At 44.9% G+C, this 23325-nt stretch overlaps 1 protein-coding gene across 1 annotated transcript; it reads left to right on the top strand.

Annotated features, from left to right (window-relative positions):
* Positions 1–868: 868 nt before the first annotated feature.
* mrps5 (mitochondrial ribosomal protein S5) lies at positions 869–22124 on the top strand (the record flags this gene model as incomplete). The annotated part of the gene is made up of 12 exons (XM_079280703.1): positions 869–911; positions 1624–1749; positions 1907–2032; positions 2504–2617; positions 4869–4988; positions 7335–7369; positions 13065–13155; positions 16468–16514; positions 17191–17248; positions 20703–20765; positions 21415–21551; positions 21651–22124. The coding sequence occupies 12 exons, from the start codon at positions 869–871 to the stop codon at positions 21873–21875; spliced, it is 1185 nt and encodes a 394-aa protein (XP_079136829.1). The 3' UTR covers positions 21876–22124.
* Positions 22125–23325: the final 1201 nt, after the last annotated feature.

Raw genomic sequence — 23325 nt, 5'->3', positions numbered from 1 at the left:
AACGTTAACGTAATAACATTACCCAATAGAATCAATGCAAAGAAACACAAGAAGGGCCGTGTAGAGGTGAACATATGTGTGTGTGTGTGTGTGTGAGTGAGAGTGTGTGTGTGTGTGAGTGAGAGTGTGTGAGTGAGAGTGTGAGAGAGAGAGAGTGTGTGTGTGTGTGCGTGTGTGTGTGACAGGAGGTGAAGTAAATGAATGAGGAGAGAGAGAGAGATATTTACTCTGTTTTTATGCTGTTTTAATCTATTTTATTTTATCCAACAGATCAGAAGATTCACAATAAAGTTATCATCACAGATTTTGTTTCGTTAAATCAAGTAAACTATTTATTTCTATGATTTCTCTTCTTGTTTTTATTTTGTATAACAGCTTTTTTATGTTAAGAATGAACTATTTAAAGAACTTCTTGCTTTTGTGTTGTAGTTTTATGTTTTTAGGAACAAACTACATTATTTATTATCAAAGATTTTTATTTTTTATTTTTATTCAGTGTATTAATAACGAGACAAAGCAAATTTTTATTCTTTCGTAGATTCACTTTGATATTTTAGGATGCTTTTACTACGAATGATCAAAATGTATTCTGACTCGAATGAAAGAAAATATTTATATTTTGTAACAAGAAAACTAATAATTTAATTATTTTTGCAAAAACATGTCATGTTTTTAAAACTACTCCTATATTCACTGCATGAGATAATACTATTATTAATGTTCTTATTATCCCCATCTGCTACCAAAAAATCTGAATATTAAACAATAAAAATAATAAAAACAGATCGTGTGTATTTTCCGGTTTTCTTTTCGACAGGCATAGTTTAGACGCCTTGTTGTCCTCTGAAGGACCCTTCATAAATCCAACATGGCGGCGTCCATACGGCTGTGCTGTGCCCTCACACTCGGAGGTGAATTATCTCTCTCTGTTTGTCCTCCACAGCTCCGTTAAGCAGCTCCGTGTGTTTACCATGTTGTTAGTTTACTGTTTGTTTGTTTACTGTTTGTTTGTTTAGTTCAATCAGTTCTGTTAACTGATCCTGGACCAGCCTGTCGTTACTGCAGGGCTCCCATAACGTCAATAGTTTTACTATTAATGTCACGATGTCTAAAGCATGTGAATAGAAGTACTGATGGTTTTACTGCAGTCTAGTTTGCGGTGAATAGAAATAACCCCAAAGCCTTTAAAATGACGTTTGCGTTTCCTCCGCAAAACGTAATTCAACATTGTGTCGATTTAACGCCGCCATGCTTATTATTTAATGTAGACACCTCTGAGAACGTAAGTGTTATTTGTCATGCAATGAATGAGTTCGTGCTTATAATTCGGCATACTTACAACTAGAAAGAATCACTGTATTATAGCTAGAATCTCTGTTATCAGGCTTTACTACCCTCACTGTCTTCTTCTTCTGGTGTCTGTAAATGGGTAGAACATTGTGGGAACCAGGACAGAACCCTGGGAGGTGCTTAGCTTACACATTTATTTGAATAAAAAGTAGATCTCAGCATGGTGGGTGACAGTTTAACCCTAAGCCTGATGTTTCTGTGTCTCTGCATGTTAAACCATCACACCGTGATTCATCCTGTCTGTCCTCTCGGTGGACGTGTGTCCTCTCTCAGGAGGCGTTCAGGTGTCCCAGCTGGTGAGCCGAGCCTCGGCTGCCTCTCTGCAGAGAAACCCTGCGGCTGCACTGTTTCCTGCTACGGCGTGGCAGCAGACCAGACACGGCAGCTTCTTCAACAAGTGTGAGTTACTACCACTCATCAGTGACCCACTGCCCTTAACACTTTGTAGTTCATGCATTCTCTTGATTTGGTTTTAGTTGTCGTTACTTGGATTTTGCTTGTGGTGCATGTGTGTGTTTGTTTATATAAATGTGTGTGTGTGTGTGTGTCATTACAGTGACGGCTGAGGAGTTGTGGAAAGGTGTGTTGGCGGAGTCGGGTTCTGGAGCCAGGAAGGGTCGAGGGAAGAGAACCAAACGCAAACTGAAGAGAGACCTGAACCGAGGACAGAACATCGGAGAGGGTGAGACGTCCTCTCTCACTCTGTCTGTCTCTGCAGAGGTTTTGTCTTGACTTTCACAGGAGCAGTTAAGAGTCAATAAACTCACAAAATATACTTTATTTAAATCTCTAATGCACAAATGTTGTTTACAGTGTTTTATTTGTTCAGAAGTGCTAAAGATCTTCTTCTTAGTTGATTTATCGTGTTCTTCAGAGCTGATAAACACGACACACTCGAATATTTGTGAGGTAACAATTTGTTTCGGCAAGTTTTAAACTCTTCAAAATGTTCTGAAACTTGCAAAAACTTCTAAACTCAAGTACATCTGTGGTAGATTGTGTACTTATTATGTACTTATGATGTACTTCCTTCTACTCTCTCACTTCTCCATGTTCAAGGATAAGAAATAAAGACTTGGGAGTAGTTCTGTATGTTTTCTTGTCTTGTGTCTTCGTGTTTCTGATTCCTCTCTCCATGTCTTCATGTCTCCAGGTCGTGGTGGGTTTCTGTGGCCCGGTCTGAACACTCCGGTTATGAAGGAAGGGACTCTGCAGAGCATGAGCCGACGAGGGGAGAGTGAGCAGCAGGAGATGCGGGCTGAACTAGGTACGAGCTAATGGCTGAACTAGGTACGAGCTAATGGCTGAACTAGGTACGAGCTAATGGCTGAACTAGGTACGAGCTAATGGCTGAACTAGGTACGAGCTAATGGCTGAACTAGGTACGAGCTAATGGCTGAGCTAGGTACGAGCTAATGGCTGAGCTAGGTACGAGCTAATGGCTGAGCTAGGTACGAGCTAATGGCTGAGCTAGGTACGAGCTATTGGCTGAACTAGGTACGAGCTAATGGCTGAACTAGGTACGAGCTATTGGCTGAACTAGGTACGAGCTAATGGCTGAACTAGGTACGAGCTAATGGCTGAACTAGGTACGAGCTAATGGCTGAACTAGGTACGAGCTATTGGCTGAACTAGGTACGAGCTATTGGCTGAACTAGGTACGCGCTAATGGCTGAACTAGGTACGAGCTATTGGCTGAACTAGGTACGAGCTAATGGCTGAACTAGGTACGAGCTATTGGCTGAACTAGGTACGAGCTAATGGCTGAACTAGGTACGAGCTAATGGCTGAACTAGGTACGAGCTAATGGCTGAACTAGGTACGAGCTAATGGCTGAACTAGGTACGAGCTAATGGCTGAACTAGGTACGAGCTAATGGCTGAACTAGGTACGAGCTAATGGCTGAACTAGGTACGAGCTAATGGCTGAACTAGGTACGAGCTAATGGCTGAACTAGGTACGAGCTAATGGCTGAACTAGGTACGAGCTAATGGCTGAACTAGGTACGAGCTAATGGCTGAACTAGGTACGAGCTAATGGCTGAACTAGGTACGAGCTAATGGCTGAGCTAGGTACGAGCTAATGGCTGAGCTAGGTACGAGCTAATGGCTGAGCTAGGTACGAGCTAATGGCTGAGCTAGGTACGAGCTAATGGCTGAGCTAGGTACGAGCTAGTCGCTGAGCTAGGTACGAGCTATTGGCTGAACTAGGTACGAGCTAATGGCTGAACTAGGTACGAGCTAATGGCTGAACTAGGTACGAGCGATTGGCTGAACTAGGTACGAGCGATTGGCTGAACTAGGTACGAGCTAATGGCTGAACTAGGTACGAGCTATTGGCTGAGCTAGGTACGAGCTAATGGCTGAGCTAGGTACGAGCTATTGGCTGAACTAGGTACGAGCTAGTCGCTGAACTAGGTACGAGCTATTGGCTGAACTAGGTACGAGCTATTGGCTGAACTAGGTACGAGCTAATGGCTGAACTAGGTACGAGCTAATGGCTGAACTAGGTACGAGCGATTGGCTGAACTAGGTACGAGCGATTGGCTGAACTAGGTACGAGCTAATGGCTGAACTAGGTACGAGCTATTGGCTGAGCTAGGTACGAGCTAATGGCTGAGCTAGGTACGAGCTATTGGCTGAACTAGGTACGAGCTAGTCGCTGAACTAGGTACGAGCTATTGGCTGAACTAGGTACGAGCTATTGGCTGAACTAGGTACGAGCTATTGGCTGAACTAGGTACGAGCTATTGGCTGAACTAGGTACGAGCTAATGGCTGAACTAGGTACGAGCTATTGGCTGAGCTAGGTACGAGCTAATGGCTGAGCTAGGTACGAGTTATTGGCTGAACTAGGTACGAGCTAGTCGCTGAACTAGGTACGAGCTATTGGCTGAACTAGGTACGAGCTATTGGCTGAGCTAGGTACGAGCTAATGGCTGAGCTAGGTACGAGCTATTGGCTGAGCTAGGTACGAGCTAATGGCTGAACTAGGTACGAGCTATTGGCTGAGCTAGGTACGAGCTAATGGCTGAACTAGGTACGAGCTATTGGCTGAACTAGGTACGAGCTAGTCGCTGAGCTAGGTACGAGCTAATGGCTGAGCTAGGTACGAGCTATTGGCTGAACTGGGCTTCAGGAAGTTGTTTCTTGAAAACGAAAGAGAAGCTTTATTCAGTGTTACTCACCAAAACTCAAAAACGTGCTTTTCTTCCTCATAAAACATTTTCAAAGCTGATCTTTTTAGAAGTGTTTTGAATTCAGCGTCATTAACATCCATAACTACTGTACTAGTCTTCTTCTGCACATCTCGTCCGTTGATCAGTAGAAGAGTCTTAAAACCAGGAATATGTGCTCGTTCATCTTCACACGATGAGACAAACAAACGTGAGAGCGACTCGTAGAACATCATGTCAGAAAGCTCCACAGGAACCTTTCTAACTTTGAAGAAACACCGGCGTGAGAGAGAAGCTTCCAGTTGGAAGATCTGCTGATGTGCTGCTTGTGTCTCCTCCTGCAGTGCGTCAGAGGGACGAGTGGGAGAGGAAGAGGAAGATGAAGGTCAAGAGGGAGAGAGGATGGACCGGGAACTCCTGGGGGGGCATCAGCCTGGGTGCCCCCGACCCAGGACCCAACGGAGGTAAGCAGGAGCCCACAGACTGTTTGAAGCTGTCGCCATCTTGGATTCATTTTAAAGTGACAAATAATCGTCTTATGATTTTAGAGACTCCTGATATTGTGCATTTGAGGCCTTTAATCAGGTGTTTGTGTGGTAAAGTCTCTGCAGGTGTGTCTTCTGCCTGATTAGAGCTTCATTAGAACCCTGAGGAACAGCTGGTTCCTCCTGTTCTCTCACTGATTACTCGTTTACATCAGCTGATGGTCAGAGGATCTGTGCTCCTTTACTTCAGCTCCTGCTTTACTGCTTTCTCTCACATCCTCAGATGTTTCCTTTCTGTTGTCGCCGTGCTAACAAGCAATCACTCCTCCTCCTCCTCTTCTTCCTCCTCTTCCTCTCCCTCCTGCTCCTCCTCTTCCTCTCCCTCCTCCTCCTCTCCTTCCTCCTCCTCCTCCTCTCTCCTCCTCCTCTTCCTCTCCCTCCTCCTCCCCCTCCTCCTCCTCCTCCTCCTCCTCCTCCTCCTCTCTCTCCTCCTCCTCCTCTTCCTCTCCCTCCTCCTCTTCCTCTTCCTCTTCCTCTCCCTCCTCTCCCTCCTCCTCCTCCTCCTCCTCCTCTTCCTCTTCCTCTTCCTCTCCCTCCTCCTCCTCTCCTTCCTCCTCCTCCTCCTCTTCCTCTCCCTCCTCTTCCTCTCCCTCCTCTTCCTCTCCCTCCTCCTCCTCTCCCTCCTCCTCCTCCTCCTCATCCTCCTCTCTCCTCCTCCTCTTCCTCTTCCTCTTCCTCTTCCTCTCCCTCCTCTCCCTCCTCCTCCTCCTCCTCCTCCTCTCCCTCCTCCTCCTCTCCCTCCTCCTCCTCTTCCTCTCCCTCCTCCTCCTCCTCCTCCTCTCTCTCCTCCTCCTCTTCCTCTTCCTCTCCCTCCTCTCCCTCCTCCTCCTCCTCCTCTCCCTCCTCCTCCTCTCCTTCTCTCCTTCCTCCTCCTCCTCCTCTTCCTCTTCCTCTTCCTCCTCCTCCTCCTCCTCTCCCTCCTCTCTCCTCCTCCTCTTCCTCCTCCTCCTCTCTCCTCCTCCTCTCTCTCCTCCTCCTCCTCTTCCTCTCCCTCCTCCTCCTCCTCTTCCTCTCCCTCCTCCTCCTCTCCTTCCTCCTCCTCTTCCTCTCCCTCCTCCTCCTCTCCCTCCTCCTCCTCCTCTTCCTCTCCCTCCTCCTCCTCTTCCTCTTCCTCTTCCTCTCCTTCCTCCTCCTCTTCCTCTCCCTCCTCCTCCTCTCCCTCCTCCTCCTCCTCCTCCTTCCTCCTCCTCCTCTCCCTCCTCCTCTCTCTCTCTCTCCTCCTCCTCTCTCTCCTCCTCCTCCTCCTCCTCCTCCTCCTCCTCTCTCCTCTTCCTCTTCCTCTCCCTCCTCCTCCTCTCCTTCCTCCTCCTCCTCCCTCCTCCTCTTCCTCTTCCTTTCCCCCCTCCTCCTCTCCCTCTCCCTCCTCTCTCCTCCTCCTCTTCCTCCTCTCTCCTCCTCCTCTCTCCTCCTCCTCTTCCTCCTCTCTCCTCCTCCTCTCTCTCCTCCTCCTCTTCCTCTCCCTCCTCCTCCTCTTCCTCTCCCTCCTCCTCCTCCTCTCCCTCTTCCTCCTCCTCCTCTCCCTCCTCCTCCACAAACACTTCTCTATCCGTCGCTCTCACTCTCACACAAATGATTGTGATGTTCAGAGAGCTGTAACGAGGTTGCTTGTCTCTGATCACGTTTAGTTTCTTACAGATGCCGGACTAATGTCCCAGCTGTGTGTGTGTGTGTGTGTGTGTGTGTGTGTGTGTGTGTGTGTGTGTGTGTGTGTGTGTTTAGGTGTGTGTGTGCGTGTGTGTGGGTGTGTTTAGGTGTGTGCGTGTGTGTGTTTAGGTGTGTGTGTGTGTGTGTGTGGGTGTGTTTAGGTGTGTGCGTGTGTGTGTTTAGGTGTGTGTGTGTGTGTGTGTGTGTGCGTGTGTTTAGGTGTGTGTGTGCGTGTGTTTAGGTGAGTGTGTGTGTGCGTGTGAGTGAGTGTGTGTGTGTGTGTGTGTGAGTGAGTGTGTGCGTGTGTGTGGGTGTGAGTGTGTGTGTGTGTTTAGGTGCGTGTGTGTTTAGGTGTGTGAGTGTGTGTGTGTGTGTGTGTGTGTTCTCCTCTGAGTCAGCTCTCCTTTGTTTTCTGTTCATTGGTTAGAAGTGAACAGGCTGCTGTAACATCCTTCAGAGGTCACCGACAATGAAAAGTGTCAACTCGTCGCGCTGCTGCAAGGGCTTCTGGGTATTTGTCATGCTAGCGGCGAGCCTGGTTTAATCTGTTTTATACTGTGTGTGTGTGTGTGTGTGTGTGTGTTTAAAACTTTTATATCGATACTTTCTTTGTCTCCACAGAAACATACGAGGACTTTGATTCACGTGTCATCGAGGTGAGTGTTGTTCTTAAGAATGATCGCCGCCTGGGAGGAGTGTGTGTGAGCGTGTGTGTGTGTGTGTGCGTGTGTGTGTGTGTGTGTGTGTGTGTGTGTGTCTGTCTGTCCACAGCTCATCTTTTCCATCTCACTTGATGTTGTTACGCAGAAATAGAGTAATAGACGGGACAGTTGGAGAAGAAAGGGTCATAGGTTCTTTTTTGCAGAACAATGGTTTTGTGGGCGATGCGTCTCGTTGTGATCGGGTTCTTAGAAAGCACAGAGAAGTATTAGACTGATGGGTCCAGTAGAATGTGAGATTAGCCACACACACACACACACACACACACACACACACACACACACAATCTCCGCCGAGCGGAGATAATTAGTAAAACCCAGGAGCAGAAGCAGCCGTCCTCCCAAACGCACTGAGATAAGATGAGCTGTACGAACACACTTCAGATTCTCTGTCCGCCTGTATTTTACCTTCATTCAATTAGCACTAATGGACCGTCCCCACTGAACTAATGAGGCTAATGCTAAGGTCACACACACATTCAGTCAAACACACATTCTGTACATCGACTCTGTCACACACACACACACACACACTTACACTTGTAGGAAATAAATTCAAGTGTTGACCTGCTATTTATACCGAAACATCCGAGGTCTAATTTCATTTCACCCCCATTTGTTTGCATGAAACGTGTGTGAGTGTGTGTGTTATATTGTTTGATTATTCCAAACACACGCACTCTCTCTCACACACACACACACACACGCACACACACACACACACACACAGCTTCACATCAGTCTGTGTGTCACATTGATGGTCTTCCCAAGCCCTCCTGTCTGCATAAATACGAGTGGTGTCCCCTACATTAGGCTTCCCCCTCAGAACTGACTGAAGCGTTTAGTGTGTGTGTGTGTGTGTGTGTGTGTGTGTGTGTGTGTGTGTGTGGTGTGGGTGTGTGCACTATAAATTCCGTGCTAATGAAATGAAAAAGGTTTACTGGAATAAAAGGCTGGTCTCTCAAGGACGATGCCAGCATGAGGAGGAGGAGGAGGAGGAGGAGGAGGATTGTAGTTCTGGAGATCCGTGTCTTGCAGAGTTTCCACTCGATCCTCACCGCAGGGTCCCGGGTTCAAGTCCGACTCGATGCGTCTTTTTCTTCTGCTTGCTTAAACCCGGCAGGGAGAGAATTCAGGCCTCTTACTGTACTCACCTAAATGGAGCATAATGTACTAAATGAACATCATGCTGTATTGAAGAATACTTGAAACTAGAGATTGAGACATAAACTCATGTTTACAATGTTTACTGAGGTAATAAATCAAGAGAGAAGTAGAGTCATTTTCTATAGACTTCTATACAACCAGAGGAGTCGCCCCCTGGTGGACACTAGAGAGAATGCAGCTTCAACACACGAAGCTTTCCTAAGTTTTTCACACAAAATAATCCAAGTTGAGGATATTGGCGTGTGAAGACGGTCTGCTAACGATGAAGCATTTAAACGTCCTGCGCCGTCTTGTTGGGTACGCTTGTTTTCATCACTTTTAACAAAATTAAAAGATTTCCACATTTCTCTGTTTAGTTTTCCCCCTTTTTTTTCCGGTATCACAAATAGTCTCGTCGTTGCCGGTCAGGTTTGTTGTAAGAGGATAACGAGAAGTGTTAAAAACTACGTTAATAATCTCTGGTACCAATAATATTCATAGTGGTTTAAATAAACATTTAATTACGTTTCCCGTCTCTGCTGAGAAAGTTTTGTGCGAAAGGTCTTTTCCTAAATTCCGCTGCGGTTGAGTTCAGAGATTGAAGCGACTGAAACGTTGACGATGTTCTCAACAGACTTTCATTCGTCTTCGTTTCACGCGTCTGAACATTAAAGTCTTTCATCTCACGCTTCTTAAAGTTAATCTCGAGGCTTTCATTAGCAGCTCTCTGGCTGTCAAACCTCTACTTGTTCCTCAGCTCGTGACACAATAATACACATTTTACGATGTTTCTCATGACACATCGTGGAGCTGTTGGATTCACTAGAAGAGCTCGTTCATCACGAAGCCTCTAAACTCATTTACATCGACTCTAAAGGAGAATCAAACGTGAGAAATCACATCTGTTGTAAGAAACTCATTTTTGTTTTTTTTTATTTTAACTCGAGTCTCATTTTCTGCTCTTTGCTCTCAGAATCACACTTCAGAGTTTCCTCACACGGCCATTGTTCTCTTCTTCTTCTTCTTCTTCTTCTTCTTCTAGAAGACGAGCTGTAGCTGTCACACATCACAGGAGACTTAGACTCAACACAAGTTTACAGAATACATGAGTGGAGAGAAGCTTTTATGAAATATGACATGAAGCGAGAGGAGAAGAAACCCTGCAGGCCAAATACTGCAGCTATTGATTATTAGATGAACGGCAACAACTTGTTGCCAGAGAAAGTGATTTATCTTCACTGAAAGTTATCGTATTACGAAGTGTTCATCGAACGTTACATCTTCTTCTTGTGATATTACGACTTTTTAATCGAATATTACGGTCGGAGAAGTGTCGAGCGTGGTCGGGTGGAAGCTCCTCCCACTTCTCTGCAGCGCGTAGAGACGTACAAGAGACGGCCGTTGGACACGCAGCAGCAGGTTGAGATGAAACAGAAGTGAGAGAGAAGAAGCCTCCTCCTCCTCTTCCTCCCTCCTCCCTCCTCCCCATCTGCTCTGCTGCTGATGTGCTGCCAAAAGACTGCTGCAGCTAAACAAGTTACACACACACACGTTACACACAAGTTACACACACACACACACACGTTACACACATGTTACACACACACACGTTACACACACACACACACACGTTACACACATGTTACACACACGTTACACACAAGTTACACACACATTACACACACACGTTACACACACACACGTTACACACACATGTTACACACACATGTTACACACATGTTACACACACGTTACACACAAGTTACACACACGTTACACACACACGTTACACACACACGTTACACACACGTTACACACATGTTACACACACGTTACACACACACACGTTACACACACACATGTTACACACACACATTACACACACATGTTACACGCATGTTACACACACGTTACACACACACACGTTACAGACAAGTTACACACACACGTTACACACACGTTACACACACACGTTACAGACACACACGTTACACACACACGTTACACACACACGTTACACACACGTTACAGACACACGTTACAGACACGTTACACACGCACACGTTACACACACGTTACACACATGTTACACACACACATGTTACACACACACACGTTACACACACGTTACACACACATGTGTTACAGACACGTTACAGACACACACACGTTACACACACACGTTGCACACACGTTACGCACACGCGTTACGCACACGCGTTATGTACACGCGTTACACACACACGCGTTACACACACACGTGTTGCACACACACGTTACACACCCGTTACACACACACCCGTTACACACACACACGTTACACACACGCGTTACACACACACACGTTACACACATTACGCACACACGTTACACACACACGTTACACACACTCGTTACACACACACGTTACAGACACGTTGCACACACACGTTACACACGCGTTACGCACATGCGTTACACACGCGTTATGCACATGCGTTACACACACATGTTACACACATGTTACACACACGTTACACACACACACGTTACACACACACATGTTACACACACACGTTACACACACATGTTACACACATGTTACACACACGTTACACACACACACGTTACAGACAAGTTACACACACACGTTACACACACGTTACACACACACGTTACAGACACACACGTTACACACACACGTTACACACACACGTTACACACACGTTACAGACACACGTTACAGACATGTTACACACGCACACGTTACACACACGTTACACACATGTTACACACACACATGTTACACACACGTTACACACACACACGTTACACACACGTTACACACACATGTGTTACAGACACGTTACAGACACACACACGTTACACACACACGTTGCACACGCGTTACGCACACGCGTTATGTACACGCGTTACACACACACGCGTTACACACACACGTGTTGCACACACACGTTACACACCCGTTACACACACACACGTTACACACACACGCGTTACACACATTACGCACACACGTTACACACACACGTTACACACACTCGTTACACACACACGTTACAGACACGTTGCACACACACGGTACACACGCGTTACGCACATGCGTTACACACGCGTTATGCACACGCGTTACACACACGTTATGCACACGCGTTACACACGCTCTATGCACACGCGTTATACACACACGTTACACACACACACGTTACACACACGTTACACACACACACGTTACACACACACACGTTACACACATTACACACACGCGTTACACACACACACGTTACACACGTCTGATATGAGGAGCTACACGTCTCATAGAAACATGAGAATCAACAACTCGTGATTCATGAGAACAGTGTTTGAGAAACCATCTGGTTCAGGATCGTTGAAGAGGCGGAGAGTTTGATTGACAGGCTCGAAGATATACGTTGCTGCCCTCCTTTAGTGTGTGTGTGTGTCACACGTTCAGTTCTTTGTGAAGTTTTTGTGCGGAGTCAGCAGTTTGTTCACACACACTTATATTGTCACACTCCACAGCACCTCACACACACACACACACACTCTTTTTCATCACACACACGTAGCTGCTCTGCTGTGTCACTGCTCCTCCTCTTCCTCCTTTTTCTTCTGCAGTTTTCTTTCTCTGAATAGTTTCTAAACCTCATCTCTCCCCATCTGACCTTCCTTCTTCCCTCAACACGTCTCTTTTCTTTCAGAATCAGAATCAGCTTTATTGGCCATGTGTGCTTACGCATACATGGAATTTGTCTCCGGTTTCCACTCCGCTCTCATCTCTTATAATTATAATAATAATCTTTATCTGTGGAGCACATTTCATACAGACGTGTGTCTCAAAGTGCTGTACATTTAAACATGAATAAGATGAGATAAAAGTGGGAAGAAGAGAACATGCAGTTACATTTTAACAGACATTTTAATTCAACAGACGAATAAGAAAATGTTTTACATTTAAAATGAAAAAAAGACAAAAGGTGAATTTAAAGAAGCAGATCGTCTCGTCCTCCACTACAAACAAACATTGTTCTCCTTTCTGACCCTTTGTGTGCCCTCCTCGCTCTCTCTCTCTCTGTCTGTCTCTCTCTTTCTGTCTCTCTCTCACTGTCTCTCTCTCTCTGTGTGCATCATTGCTGCCCCCTACTGGTTTAAAGCTGGACTGACACACACACACACACTCTGTTATGACAGCAGATGTTTTCAGATGAAGATGAAGATTGATCTGTGTAAGAACATATTAAGTTAATTAATTGTTTTCTATAACAATGATAAAGATGTAAAACTGCGTAGTTTTAAGTCAGAAACCTTGAAATATTCTTGTATATTTATATACATCTTCATTGTTTGAACCATGATATAATAATAATTACTGATACACACACAACATGTGAATAAGATCATCAGATCTGTATTCATGTTTCCATCAGAGGCAGAACGTTATGGTTGTTTATTGTTTGTTGTCTTCCAGGTGAAGAGTGTGTTCAACATGACGGCGAAGGAGGGCAGGAAGAGGTCCATCAGCTGTCTGGTCGCTGTGGGCAACGGAAACGGAGCCGCAGGTTCGACTCTGGAACAGAACCAGAACTGATCCACATCACAGTCTGATGGTGCTGCTTCATGTAACACCACACAGTCTGATGGTGCTGCTTCATGTAACACCACACAGTCTGATGGTGCTGCTTCATGTAACACATCACAGTCTGATGGTGCTGCTTCATGTAACACATCACAGTCTGATGGTGCTGCTTCATGTAACACCACACAGTCTGATGGTGCTGCTTCATGTAACACCACACAGTCTGATGGTGCTGCTTCATGTAACACCTCACAGTCTGATGGTGCTGCTTCATGTAACACATCACAGTCTGATGGTGCTGCTTCATGTAACACCACACAGTATGATGGTGCTGCTTCATGTAACACCACACAGTCTGATGGTGCTGCTTCATGTAACACCACACAGTCTGTTAGTGCTGCTTCATGTAACACCACACAGTCTGATGGTGCTGCTTCATGTAACACATCACAGTCTGTTGGTGCTGCTTCATGTAACACATCACAGTCTGATGGTGCTGCTTCATGTAACACCACACAGTCTGATGGTGCTGCTTCATGTAACACCACACAGTCTGATGGTGCTGCTTCATGTAACACCTCACAGTCTGTTGGTGCTGCTTCATGTAACACCTCACAGTCTGTTGGTGCTGCTTCATGTAACACCTCACAGTCTGTTAGTGCTGCTTCATGTAACACCTCACAGTCTGTTAGTGCTGCTTCATGTAACACCACACAGTCTGTTAGTGCTGCTTCATGTAACACCTCACAGTCTGTTAGTGCTGCTTCATGTAACACCTCACAGTCTGATGGTGCTGCTTCATGTAACACATCACAGTCTGTTGGTGCTGCTTCATGTAACACCTCACAGTCTGATGGTGCTGCTTCATGTAACACATCACAGTCTGATGGTGCTGCTTCATGTAACACCACACAGTCTGATGGTGCTGCTTCATGTAACACCACACAGTCTGATGGTGCTGCTTCATGTAACACCTCACAGTCTGTTGGTGCTGCTTCATGTAACACCTCACAGTCTGTTGGTGCTGCTTCATGTAACACCTCACAGTCTGTTAGTGCTGCTTCATGTAACACCTCACAGTCTGTTAGTGCTGCTTCATGTAACACCTCACAGTCTGTTAGTGCTGCTTCATGTAACACCACACAGTCTGTTAGTGCTGCTTCATGTAACACCTCACAGTCTGATGGTGCTGCTTCATGTAACACATCACAGTCTGTTAGTGCTGCTTCATGTAACACATCACAGTCTGATGGTGCTGCTTCATGTAACACCACACAGTCTGTTAGTGCTGCTTCATGTAACACCACACAGTCTGTTAGTGCTGCTTCATGTAACACATCACAGTCTGTTGGTGCTGCTTCATGTAACACATCACAGTCTGTTAGTGCTGCTTCATGTAACACCACACAGTCTGATGGTGCTGCTTCATGTAACACATCACAGTCTGTTAGTGCTGCTTCATGTAACACCACACAGTATGATGGTGCTGCTTCATGTAACACATCACAGTCTGTTAGTGCTGCTTCATGTAACACCTCACAGTCTGTTGGTGCTGCTTCATGTAACACATCACAGTCTGTTGGTGCTGCTTCATGTAACACATCACAGTCTGATGGTGCTGCTTCATGTAACACCACACAGTCTGATGGTGCTGCTTCATTTAACACCTCACAGTCTGATGGTGCTGCTTCATGTAACACCTCACAGTCTGATGGTGCTGCTTCATGTAACACCTCACAGTCTGATGGTGCTGCTTCATGTAACACCACACAGTCTGATGGTGCTGCTTCATGTAACACATCACAGTCTGATGGTGCTGCTTCATGTAACACCACACAGTCTGATGGTGCTGCTTCATGTAACACCACACAGTCTGATGGTGCTGCTTCATGTAACACCTCACAGTCTGATGGTGCTGCTTCATGTAACACCTCACAGTCTGATGGTGCTGCTTCATGTAACACCACACAGTCTGATGGTGCTGCTTCATGTAACACATCACAGTCTGATGGTGCTGCTTCATGTAACACCACACAGTCTGATGGTGCTGCTTCATGTAACACCACACAGTCTGATGGTGCTGCTTCATGTAACACCACACAGTCTGATGGTGCTGCTTCATGTAACACCTCACAGTCTGTTAGTGCTGCTTCATGTAACACCTCACAGTCTGTTGGTGCTGCTTCATGTAACACATCACAGTCTGATGGTGCTGCTTCATGTAACACCACACAGTCTGATGGTGCTGCTTCATTTAACACCTCACAGTCTGATGGTGCTGCTTCATGTAACACCTCACAGTCTGATGGTGCTGCTTCATGTAACACCTCACAGTCTGATGGTGCTGCTTCATGTAACACCACACAGTCTGATGGTGCTGCTTCATGTAACACATCACAGTCTGATGGTGCTGCTTCATGTAACACCACACAGTCTGATGGTGCTGCTTCATGTAACACCACACAGTCTGATGGTGCTGCTTCATGTAACACCACACAGTCTGATGGTGCTGCTTCATGTAACACATCACAGTCTGATGGTGCTGCTTCATGTAACACCTCACAGTCTGTTAGTGCTGCTTCATGTAACACATCACAGTCTGATGGTGCTGCTTCATGTAACACCACACAGTATGATGGTGCTGCTTCATGTAACACATCACAGTCTGTTAGTGCTGCTTCATGTAACACCTCACAGTCTGTTGGTGCTGCTTCATGTAACACATCACAGTCTGTTGGTGCTGCTTCATGTAACACATCACAGTCTGATGGTGCTGCTTCATGTAACACCACACAGTCTGATGGTGCTGCTTCATGTAACACCTCACAGTCTGATGGTGCTGCTTCATGTAACACCTCACAGTCTGATGGTGCTGCTTCATGTAACACCTCACAGTCTGATGGTGCTGCTTCATGTAACACCACACAGTCTGATGGTGCTGCTTCATGTAACACATCACAGTCTGATGGTGCTGCTTCATGTAACACCACACAGTCTGATGGTGCTGCTTCATGTAACACCACACAGTCTGATGGTGCTGCTTCATGTAACACCACACAGTCTGATGGTGCTGCTTCATGTAACACCACACAGTCTGATGGTGCTGCTTCATGTAACACCACACAGTATGATGGTACTGCTTCATGTAACACCACACAGTCTGATGGTGCTGCTTCATGTAACACATCACAGTCTGATGGTGCTGCTTCATGCATCAGCAGCAATAATTAAACTACATTTAAACTATAAACTATAAAGTGAAACTTTAATAAACTGTCAGCGTCTCGTCCTGCAGGCTTTGCTTTGGGGAAAGCAGCCGACAGAATCACCGCTCTGAGGAAGGTGAGACCACGACATCATCATCATTATTATTAATTATTAATTATTATTATTATTGTTGTTATTACTATTATTGTCATTATTAATATTATTATCATTATTAATATTATTATTCAGTTTGTTATTATCCCAGTTCATGTCATTCCTGATGTCTAGGTGAAGCATGTTTTTGTATATATTATGTAGTTTCAGTGTAAATAGATTTGATTAATGAACTAAAATGTTGAAACAGAACTTTACTGTAGAAACAACATTCAGAAGTTAGATTCTCATTCATGTTCATCTCGGAGCTCTTTTGTTTCATTTTATTTTATGCTAATGATGAGACTTAATCACACTTATCATTCTATACACAACAGTAACACATAATGACATCACTATATAGATATCTGTCGATTAATACACTGACATGTGTTCCCGTCTGGTTTCTGTAATAAAAGAAGATCAAACCGTTTTTACATAATTACATATTTGGATTCTTCTGCTCAAATATATACATCTGGTTCAATCCCCAAACTCCCCAAATCTCTTCAATGTATAAAGACTTTATCACAGAGCTGTCCCAGAATAATATACAGATTCATTAATACTACAACAGTTAGTCTACGACTTCCGTACTGAGCTGTTCATCATAATAACAATATTCAAATGACAGCTTGTGTGTTTGTGTGATCTGCAGGCGAAGAACAGAGCGATGCACTACCTGTACTACATCGAGCGCTACAACAACCAGACCAGTGAGTGACTCAAACACCTCGCTGCCTCATCCTCACTGTCAACGGCAAGAGGAACGCTAGCAGCAGCTAGCAACAGCTAGCAGCAGCTAACCTGCAACAACTTAATCTCTAACACTCCTCATCCTCACTGTCGATGGCAAGAGGAATGCTAGCAGCAGTTAGCAGCAGCAGTTAGCAGCAGCTAGCAGCAGCTAACCTGCAACAACTTTATCTCCAACACTCCTCATCCTCACTGTCGATGGCAAGAGGAACGCTAGCAGCAGCAGCAGCTAGCAGCAGCTAGCAGCAGCAGCAGCTAGCAGCAGCAAGCAGCTAGCAGCAGCAGCAGCTAGCAGCAGCTAGCAGCAGCAGCAGCTAGCAGCTAGCAGCAGCTAGCAGCAGCTAGCAGCAGCAGAAGCAGCTAGCAGCAGCAGCAGCTGTGTTAATTTTTTTGCAAGTTCATAGAAAGAAACAAAAACCCAGTGAAATGGTTCCACGTGCTCTCACTCTTCCACCAGCTGTTACCTGTCTGGACCGTCATGTGACCGCTTGTTTGTCTACGTCTTCGTCCCGGTCGTCCATCTTTTCTTTTGTGGGGGGGGGTTATCTCACTGTCTTTGTCATCAGATTGAATTCTGTGACAGATCAGTCGACCTGTTCGTTGGACAGTCAGTAACTTGTAACACCAGGTTCTGGAGATTTACTTCCTCCAGATGATTAACAGATGAACAACATCTGGACCAGGAGTCGGACGCGTTGGTGGAGAAACAAACCTTCCAGCTGTTGTGGTTGTTGGCTCCAGCCTCCCAGCTGTTAGTGAATATTCATGCTGCTTCAGTACAAGTGAATGAACAACACAACGCCAGTCTGAATACATTTAAACAACAACTTTCAGTTATTTTAGTTTCCTTGACTTTTTAAAAACAGTGAAAACTCTCACTGGGATATAAAAAGTCTTTCAAGGAGATTATTTTTTTGTTTTTGTTTTTCTGTCTTTTTTGACTTCGTCGACGTTCGTGAGTCACACAGAAAAACACCAGCTGTGCGCATGTGTGTTTATGACATTTAGATCTCTTCACCCAGCAGGAAGAATCCTCCGAGCTCCACTTTTTCTTCTTGCTGCCTCTCTTCCTCTGTGTTACAACGACCTCATGAAGCTCATTAGATGCTGACATCAGACAGACAGACACACAGCTGTGGTTCGACACAACTAACAGGCTGTTGCACAACACGAGAACATAACCAGACTACTGATCCACAACACGAGAACATAACCAGACTACTGATGCACAACACCAGAACATAACCAGACTACTGATGCACAACACCAGAACATAACCAGACTACTGATGCACAACACCAGAACATAACCAGACTACTGATCCACAACACGAGAACATAACCAGACTACTGTTGCACAACACCAGAACATAACCAGACTACTGTTGCACAACACGAGAACATAACCAGACGACTGTTGCACAACACCAGAACATAACCAGACTACTGTTGCACAACACGAGAACATAACCAGACTACTGATGCACAACACCAGAACATAACCAGACTACTGTTGCACAACACCAGAACATAACCAGACTACTGATGCACAACACCAGAACATAACCAGACGACTGATCCACAACACGAGAACATAACCAGACTACTGATCCACAACACGAGAACATAACCAGACTACTGTTGCACAACACGAGAACATAACCAGACTACTGATGCACAACACCAGAACATAACCAGACGACTGTTGCACAACACCAGAACATAACCAGACTACTGATCCACAACACGAGAACATAACCAGACTACTGTTGCACAACACCAGAACATAACCAGACTACTGATCCACAACACGAGAACATAACCAGACTACTGTTGCACAACACCAGAACATAACCAGACTACTGATCCACAACACGAGAACATAACCAGACTACTGATCCACAACACGAGAACATAACCAGACTACTGTTGCACAACACCAGAACATAACCAGACGACTGTTGCACAACACCAGAACATAACCAGACTACTGATGCACAACACCAGAACATAACCAGACTACTGATGCACAACACCAGAACATAACCAGACTACTGTTGCACAACACCAGAACATAACCAGACTACTGTTGCACAACACCAGAACATAACCAGACTACTGATGCACAACACCAGAACATAACCAGACTACTGATGCACAACACCAGAACATAACCAGACGACTGTTGCACAACACCAGAACATAACCAGACGACTGTTGCACAACACCAGAACATAACCAGACGACTGTTGCACAACACGAGAACATAACCAGACTACTGTTGCACAACACCAGAACATAACCAGACTACTGATGCACAACACGAGAACATAACCAGACTACTGATGCACAACACCAGAACATAACCAGACGACTGTTGCACAACACCAGAACATAACCAGACTAGTGATGCACAACACGAGAACATAACCAGACTACTGTTGCACAACACCAGAACATAACCAGACTACTGTTGCACAACACGAGAACATAACCAGACTACTGTTGCACAACACCAGAACATAACCAGACTACTGATGCACAACACCAGAACATAACCAGACTACTGTTGCACAACACCAGAACATAACCAGACTACTGTTGCACAACACCAGAACATAACCAGACTACTGTTGCACAACACCAGAACATAACCAGACTACTGTTGCACAACACCAGAACATAACCAGACTACTGATGCACAACACCAGAACATAACCAGACTACTGATGCACAACACCAGAACATAACCAGACTACTGATGCACAACACGAGAACATAACCAGACTACTGATGCACAACACCAGAACATAACCAGACTACTGATGCACAACACGAGAACATAACCAGACTACTGATGCACAACACCAGAACATAACCAGACTACTGTTGCACAACACCAGAACATAACCAGACTACTGTTGCACAACACCAGAACATAACCAGACTACTGATGGAACAATAGAGTGTGTTTGTCGTGAGTCGGTTCGGTTGTTGAATTATTGCTGCAACCAACAAATCCTCCAGAAAGCAGCAAACATCTTCTTCTTCTTCTCTCTGCTGCCATCAGCACGTAAACGAACCGCCATCTGCAATACAACCTTTATTTATATATATATATGTGTATATATGTACAGTATACACATACATACACATTCCTTCATATACGCATGTTGACAAATACTATTATTAAGAGGGAGAAGAAGAGAATAATTGTAAATCATACTTAATAATAATAATAATCAATCTGACTCTTAAAGGCTCCGCATGTTTCTGGTCTGCCGTCACCTGTTTGATGGTGAACTGTTGTAACTGTTTCTCTCTCGTGGGATCAATAAAGTTGTTTTGATTTGAATCGTTCTACTTTGTCCACATGCTTTGATTATAATCCAGTTATTGTTTTTCTCTTCCACAGTTTATCACGACATCCAGTCAAAGTTCAAGAGGACGACGCTCCGCATGAAGAAGCAGAACGACGGTGCGTCTCCTTTGAATCTCTTTAGTTCATAGAATAAAGATCATGAAGATGTATGAGACTTCATCTACAGCGCTGACTCCAAATCAATCCTGAAAAACAAGACAAGAGGGAAATAATATTAGAAGACAGTCGTGATGATATCTTAAACATCTGTATTCATGAATGCTGAATTAAATGCTTTCTGTGTATTTCAAATTTCACATTTTCACCTGCTGATTATTAATTAATAAAAATCTGTAGGTCACAAGAAAGCACTGCATTTCACCATAAAGAAGCCCGTTAAGTGTTTATAACTGTTAAAAATAGAAACATGAAACGTGTATTAAAGTTCTCCTCTGTGATGTCATATTCACCTGCATCGCTCTGTTCTTAACTTCCTGTTTTGTTCACTTCTTGGGTTTATTGAACAGTTTATCGGTTCTTATTGTTTTATATTTAATATGATATGAAACATAAATGGTAGAAGAGGTTGGGCGGGTGTTCATGTTTGTAGTCTCTATTTTCCTGCATGATTGAGGCATTCTTTAGTTTGTGTTGTATGTGCAACATTCCCAGATGAATTGACTGCATCACATGATGATGATGATGAGCTGGACCCCGATAGAAGACTCTGCATGCTCTACGTGTTTGATGTGTCTCGTGTCTGCAGGCTACGGTCTGCACTGCCACCGCGCCGTCATCACTCTGTGCAGGCTGATCGGCATCAAGGACGTTTACTGCAAAGTGGAGGGATCGGTCAACCTGCTCAACATCACCAGGGCGCTCTTCACCGGGTTAGCCAATCAGGTGCGGCCCCAGCGGGAGAGCTTTCAACAAGAAGTAAAGGGAGGATCGGTTTCTATTGCTCTCTCCACTAACGTCCGCCTTCTCCTTCCACACCGGCAGGAGATCCACCAGAAGCTGGCCGACAAGAAGCAGCTCCACGTGGTGGAGTACCAGTCTCAGCGGGGCCCTCTGCCCGTGGTGGTGGCGAGTCCCAGAGACGGGGCGCGACCCGAGCCGGAGCCCCAGGACGAGATACCCAACACCCGGCTGAACTGGGACGACGTTCGGGCCGCGCAGGGAATCAAACGCTCGCTCTGGGCGGGTGTGAAACGCACCATCTGGTAGAGCGGGAGAGTACGGACCACGAGACGGGCGATGATGGAGGCCGGAGGGCCGAACATATGAACCAAGATCTCCAAATGTGGTGGATTGAGATTGTTTTGTCGTCCAAAGACGTGTTACATGTTGACATAATGCACCGCGTGAAGGCCGATAGTGACACGATGTTAACGTCATCAATGTTGTTTTCTATGTAACTTCCTCTTCCACCTTGAACTGTTGCTAAATGTAGTGATGTCATAAAGTTCAGATCTGTAGAAACGTGTGATTGGTCCCTTCTGTGTGTCGAAAGCATTGCATGAAGCATGTTGTACCTGATGAACTCCGACAGCAGGAAGTCTTCCTGTCTGCACCAACTAGCAGCAACAAGTGTTTCACCTCTCTGGGACTTGAGGTCCAGGTTTAGATTTGCACCTTCTTTAAAGTTTTAGCTCAAATACGAGAGGCAACCAGACCTGAAGGGAAACGACCAAGAAAGACGAGTTCTTCCACAAGTTGAAGCGTTGCTTCTTCAGACAATAACTCCATGCATTAAACATAGGTTAACACATGAATCCATCAAACGATAGAACTGCTCCAGGTGAGGCTTGAACTCACAACCTCAGCATGACTCAACAGTTACTGTCTTAAGTACCGCGCTGACCGACTGCACGGTCCCCCCAGGGTTGCCGACCCCTGGGGGGACATTGGGACTGGGCCTCAGTCCTCCTGGTCCTCTGATGACACCAGCTCTCCACCAATCACAGCTCCTCGGGGGCGGGCTCTTGTGGTGCCTTCAGGTGCTGTAGGAAGTCTTAGACTAACGTTTTTATTTAGTGGAATAAAAACATCCCCTTTACAACTTTACGAATCAAACACTAAAGTGACAAAATGTTTGAAACAACATGAAACTAAATACCTTTTTACATGAAATATCAAAAGAATAACATTAAAAATCAAGTTCCATGAGATCAAGTTAAAATGTGAATGAATGATATTGATTACTTACATCACTTTTATATGTTTTAAGTCTAGAATCCATTTCTCTGTAATCTGAACACTGATCTTTGATCTTCTCGTGAACTACTTTTTCTTTTTTTTTTTTCTTCTAAAAGCATCGAATTTAAAACATGTCACATGTGAAAAGTCACTCATATATTCACATGTGAACTGAGAGACAACACGTGTACAAACATGTTTAAAGAGTTTAAATGTAAACGACTTCAAACCACTTTAAAATAAACTCTTTCCAGTGAAGAAGCTCATGAGATGCGGTTGAAAGCTCTCGTAAAGCTCATTTAAAGGACTTTGATTGAAGATCTATTTACATGTGATGAAGGCAAATATCACATTTATCTATTTTAACATCATATCTACTCTCAACACTTAAAGTTAGTTTCATTTTAATTTGTTTTCTCAAATAAATGTGTTTTCATAACAATGAAAAGCTCTTGAAACAACATCAACGCATTCAAAG

This window comes from Melanostigma gelatinosum, assembly GCF_949748355.1.
Source record: "Melanostigma gelatinosum genome assembly, chromosome: 12".
In the NCBI taxonomy this organism is placed as follows: Eukaryota; Metazoa; Chordata; class Actinopteri; order Perciformes; family Zoarcidae; genus Melanostigma; species Melanostigma gelatinosum.
The sequence above is the reverse complement of the archived record's forward strand: the minus strand, read 5'-3'. Positions and strand labels throughout refer to the sequence as shown.